Genomic DNA, 5,982 nt, shown 5'->3' with positions numbered 1-5,982 from the left:
TTTTTGTATTTTTAGTAGAGACGGGGTTTCACCGTGTTAGCCAGGATGGTCTCGATCTCCTGACCTCGTGATCCGCCCGTCTCGGCCTCCCAAAGTGCTGGGATTACAGGCTTGAGCCACCGCGCCCGGCCCAAGAGTGGTTCTACAACTTTTTTTTTTTTTTTTTTTGAGGCAGAGTCACTCTGTTGCTCAGGCTGGAGTGCTGTGACCCGATCTCGGCTCACTGCAACCTCCACCTCCCAGGTTCAAGCGATTCTCCTGCCTCAGCCTTCCAAGTAGCTGGGACTACAAGCATGTCCCGCCACGCCCGGCTAATTTTTTGTATTTTTAGTAAATACGGGGTTTCACCGTGTTAGCCAGGATGGTCTCAATCTCCAGACCTTGTGATCCACCCGCCTCGCCCTCCCAAAGTGGGGGGATTACAGGCATGAGCCACCGCTCCTGGCCTGATTCTACAACTTCTAAGACCAGCCCCTAGCCCCACAAAGTGATAACCCAACATTTGTCTTAAAATTTGAGTAAAACAGAGCTAAACTAAGTGTCAGAGTCAGGTCCAAAATCCAGCTTGGCCGCACCTGCTGCTGGCACAGTCTCTCTGTTCTCTAGGCCCGTGTCCTGATATGTAAGATGGCCTCTAATTTAAAGTTCCTAGTTCTCCAGCCACATTTTAGCACTTACATGCTCCTGCATTCCAGCATCTCTACTGAGCTGCAGACTGCTGCCTTCTAACTTTTTAAATGAGGTAACTGTTCTGAAGTTGAAAAAACAATTGACTGGAAACTGGAAACCCTGTGTTCAAGTTGAAGCTCTATCTCCAATATGCTGTAAATTCAGACGAGATCCTTAACTTGACCCATAATTTGTGTTGGCTCGATTTCTTCATTTGTAAGACAATCTAATTGTCCGACTAGGTGCTCTTTAGTGTTCAAAACAAAACTCATTACCTTTCCCAACACACTCTATCTCCTGAACTCTGATGTTGTTTACCCAGTTTCCTGAGGATCCTCCAAGATCCCGATTCCTCCCTCTCATTCATTATGGGCTCCATCTCTGCCCCTGCTCTAATAGTTACAAGTCGTGTTTGCTTCATGCCTCTAAAACCCACTGATCTCAGTGCCACTGACCTGACACAGTTCAGACCACACACCTCTCACCTGCTCTATCAGCCACCCAGTAGCCATCTCTGTTCCATTCATTTCTCTCTTCAATCCATTCCCCATATTGCTGTCACAGTTATCTTCAAAACACAAAAATTACCCTATCACTTCCTTGTCTAAAATCCACTACCAGCTCCCAGCATGCCTTACAAGTGAACAAACTCATTTAGGCTGTGAGCCACCTTCCTAGCCTCCCCAAAGGCCCTATTGATCACCCGCTCCAGTGTGACTACATGACTTCATGCTGCAGCATCCTTTGGCTGGGATGCCTCACTTCCTTCTCAGATCAGTAACCTCATCCTTGAGGATGGAAAGGCTCATATGTCACCTCCTCTACCACAGCTCATACTGGTGTTTTTCCTTCGTGCTCCTTGCTACACCTCCTTGGTATCACTTATTGTGGTGAACTCTATTATCTGTTTTTGTGCCCCTCTTCCAGCAAAATGTGTCCTGATATCCACATAATGCCTGCTCTATGACAGAAGTGAAATACAGAATTTAGAGTGCAGGCTCTGGAGCCAGAGTGCCAGGGTTCAAATCCTAGCTTTCCTGCTGTGTCACCTTAGGCAATATACTTAAATCTCCCCAATCCTATGCATATATAGCTGAAAAAAGTGGAAATCAGTGGTTTAAACATCAAAAAGTTATTTTTGTTTTGTTTGGGACAGGGTCTCCCTCTGTCACTCAGGCTGGAATGCAGTGGCACTATCATGGCTCACTGCAGCTTTGAACTCCTGGGCCCCAAGCCATCCTCCCGCCTCAGCCTCCCAAAGTGCTGGGATTACAGGCAGGAATCATGGCACCGGGCCCTCAAAGGGTTATCAGAAAGACAAGAGATAATGTACATGAAGTGCTTAGCAATCTCCCTAGGGTAGCAGTGGTAGAAAAATACAAATAATCATAATATTAATAGTAGCAGCAGGAGAACAAGAATATTAATAGCTAACACTGACTCAGCCCTTACTGTATGTGAGGCATATGCACAGACCCTTACACGTGCCACTCATTTTGCGTCCACTACATCACGCGTTGTGTACTATTATCGTCACCATCCCCATTTTTGCGTATGAGAAAACTGAGAGCACAGAAAGCTTGAGTAACTGCCCCAAAGTCACACTACAGAACCACAATCTCAGCCAGGTTCCAGAGGCCTAGCTTTTCCTAACCACACTTAGATGCCTGAGTGGGCAAGATATGCTAAATTATCATGCCACCTGTAAACGTTTTGTTTAAGGGTCCGGAACAAATCTGTCCAAGGAAAAATGCTAAAATGTGCTCAGAGGAGGAAATTCACCAAATCGCTGGGTAATGTAAGCAAGAATGCTTTCTTTTTCCTCCTGAATTTTGTTTTGCTGCTTCCCAATATTTTTCCGGACCTCGGGGGGAACAAGGTGCGAAAGTAAACCCTGCCGGGGGGCCGCCCCGCCCCAGAGCCCCGGGCCCAACCCCGGCACGCCCCGTCCGAGTCTACCCGCCCCTCACGTTGAAGGCAGGCAGCTGCCCTTCCGGCGCGCGGTGCAGCTCGCGGATCAGTTCCATGGCTTTCTCGCAGAACATGGCGGACGCTTTCCGCTTCTGCGGCCTTGCCAACTACCAGCTCTCACGCCAAAACGGTATCTGCGCTCTCGGCCGCCTCACTCCTTAGATCGTTCTAAGTCCTACAGCGCCAGGCTCTCGCCTCCGCCTCCGCTCTTTGGCGCCAAACAAAGCTAGCCAATAGGAACGCGGCCTATGGCGCCCGAAAAGGGACATCCGCCGCTCAGCCGCATTCCAGGAGGGGCGGAGTGAGAGGGGTCGTTACAAGGTGAGGTCTCCGCCCGGGAGATGGGAGAACCACTCGGCTGAGCAGAGAGAGCTTTTCGAGTTCTCAGGCGGCGGGCCGGGCGACTCTACAGGCAGCAGAGCTGGAAATAAATGCACGCCCCGCAGCTTCCTTCTCATTTTCCTTTTCATTCTCGTTTAGGTTCAAGGGGGCACTTTGAGGTTAAGAGGAAAGGCCCAAAAATTTGGTATGCATTGGTAGGACGCAAGCGTTTCAGTTTTGCAGTGCGGGTTTTCTGTTTGATATTAAAATGAAGCTATCTTTTATTGGGTACCTAGTGCTGGTAGGGACTGCAGTGTGTATTTCATTCCCACGATTATCTCTGAAGTGTTTTAAGACCCGGGATTAATAACGAAACAGAAGTTAGGTAACTTGCCCAAGGTCACGGCTCCAGACTTCCCATTTCCAACACCACAGTACCACCCTTTGATTTTAGAGCAGTCGTTTAAAATATTTGTAGTATCTTCCTTAGAGTAACACGAATTCACTAGGCGTTTTCTTGGCTAGATGGTTATGGAATATTTCTTAACCATATAGAATAGAAGATGGGAATCACTGCTAAAGAATTGTTTTATTAGGCAATTTTTCAAAAAGCAATGTTAATTTCTAACAAGCAATCTTGGATTAATTCTAGCTAACCGTATAAACTCTGTTGATCTTTTGCAAATATACAGTAGGTATGTCATCTGAGGAATGCGCATGGGAATGGCCTACTCAGGCTTATGTTGAATAACGACATTGCCTTTTTTTTTTTTTTTTTTTTTTTGGAGACAGGGTCTTAACTCCCCTTGCCCAGGTGGAGTGCCGTGGCGGCATTTCAGCTCACTGCAGCCTCCACTTCCCGGGCTGAGGTGATTTTCCCCTCTCAGCCCTCTGAGTAGCTGGGACTACAGGCTCAGGCCACCACACCTGGCTATTTTGTATTTTAAGTAGAGATGGGGTTTCACTATGTTGGCCAGTCTGGTCTACAACTGCTGAGCTCAAGGGATCCATCCACCTGGGCCTCCCAAAGTGCTGGAATTACTGCGTGGGCCATCACACCCAGCAAACATTGCCTTTTTGAAACCGCCTTTGAGGCCGGGCGCGGTGGCTCAAGCCTGTAATCCCAGCACTTTGGGAGGCCGAGATGGGCGGATCACAAGGTCAGGAGATCGAGACCATCCTGGCTAACCCGGTGAAACCCCGTCTCTACTAAAAAATATACAAAAAAAAACTAGCCGGGCGAGGTGGCGGGCGCCTGTAGTCCCAGCTACTCAGGAGGCTGAGGCAGGAGAATGGCGTAAACCCGGGAGGCGGAGCTTGCAGTGAGCTGAGATCCGGCCACTGCACTCCAGCCTGGGCGAAAAAGCAAGACCCCCTCTCCCAAAAAAAAAAAAAAAAAAAAAGAAACCGCCTTTGAAAAAATTATAATTGAGAAAATTATTACAGTGAACGGGATCTGATCTAATTGGCTCCATCTTGCTTCTAACCGCCAAGCCATACTTGTTCATTCCTGAGCTTAGGACGAATTAACTTGGGGAGAAACTTAGTTTATAGTTTAATTTTGAAACAAACACGTAACAGCCCTTTACCAAAGCAAAACCCCTTCTTGCCTGGGGACTAGATTGCCTTTGCAGGAGTAACAAATTAGCCACAAGACTAGAAATTTAGGAGTCATGTAGCAGGAGGCTACAAGATTCTGAAACCTCCTGGAGTGCTCCTAGGGATACCACCACTATTATTAAACCTAAGACCAGTGCTTGAGATATTTTGCAGGCCCTGCACTTGATGGGATCAGCTGGCACCACCCAGATCCATAAACTGGCTGATCTGGTCTTGTGGTCCCCACCCAAGAAGTGACTCAGCCCAAGAGGGCAGCTTTGACTCTCTATGATTTTATCTCTGATCAACCAATCAGCACCCCTCACTTTGTGATCCCCTACCCACTATATTATCCTTTAAAATCCCTATCTTGGAGTTTTCTAGGAGACTGATAAAACTCCAGTCTCCTGTACAGCTGGGTCTGCATGAATTAAACTCTTTCTCAGCCAGGCCCAGTGACTCATGCCTGTAATCCCAGCACGTTGGGAGACTGAGACGGGTGGATCACCTGAGGTCAGGAGTTCGAGACGAGTCTGGCCAACATGGTGAAACCCCATCTCTACTAAAAATACAAAAATTAGCCTGGCCGGGCATGGTGGCTCACGCCTGTGATCCCAGCACTTTGGGAGGTCAAGGTGGGTGGATCATCTGAGGTCAGAAGTTCAAAACCAGCCTGGCCAAAAAAAAAAAAAAAAAAACCCAGCCTGGCCAACACAGCCAAACCCCGTTTCTACTAAAAATACAAAAAAATTAGCTAAACATGGCGGCACACGCCTGTAATCCCAGATACTCAGGAGGCTGAAGCAGGAGAATCGCTTGAACCTGGGAGGTGGAGGTTGCAGTGGGCCGAGATCGCCCCACTGCATTCCATCCTGGGCAACAGAGACTCCGTCTCAAAAAAAAAAAAAAAATTAGCTGGGCATGGTGGCACATACCTGTAATCCCAGCTACTCAGGAGGCTGAGGCAGGAGAATCTCTTGAACACAGGAGGAGGAGGTTGCCATGAGCTGAGATTGTGCCATTGCACTCCGGCCTGGGCGACAGAGCAAGACTCTCTCAAAAAAAAGAAAAAAAAAACCCAAAAAACTTTTTCTCTATTGCGACTCCCCCGTCCTGATAAATCAGTTCTGTCTGGGCAGTGGACAAGGAGAACCCCTTGGGCAATTTCATTTTCATCTCTACAGTAAGGAATAGTTTATCCAGGTGTTTTTCTCAAATACACAACTCTAGATTGGACTATGCTGCAGGACTGATTCAAGGACCAGCATGCACTACCCTCCTCGGCCATACCTTTTTAATTTCCGCCCAGAGGCAAAGTTCCTTAATGACCCCAAGACTCACTTCCTTACCAGTAGAATGAGAACAGTGGAACCACCTCTAAGGAGTTGAGATGATTCAGTTATACCTTCCGCAAATATTTAT

General features: G+C 47.8%; 1 protein-coding gene across 1 annotated transcript in view; it reads right to left on the bottom strand.

Annotated features, from left to right (window-relative positions):
- Window positions 1–2,850, bottom strand: part of GINS1 (GINS complex subunit 1) — a 16,544-nt gene extending 13,694 nt beyond the window's left edge. Inside the window, exon 1 of the mRNA XM_026450947.2 lies at window positions 2,640–2,850. Coding sequence (XP_026306732.1) covers window positions 2,640–2,714 — 75 coding nt within the window. The 5' untranslated portion in view covers window positions 2,715–2,850. The remainder of the gene's footprint in view (window positions 1–2,639) is intronic.
- Window positions 2,851–5,982: the final 3,132 nt, after the last annotated feature.

Source organism: Piliocolobus tephrosceles, unplaced genomic scaffold (assembly GCF_002776525.5).
Source record: "Piliocolobus tephrosceles isolate RC106 unplaced genomic scaffold, ASM277652v3 unscaffolded_26370, whole genome shotgun sequence".
NCBI lineage: Eukaryota > Metazoa > Chordata > Mammalia > Primates > Cercopithecidae > Piliocolobus > Piliocolobus tephrosceles.
Note: the sequence above shows the minus strand (reverse complement) of the source record. Positions and strands in the feature narration are given on the sequence as shown.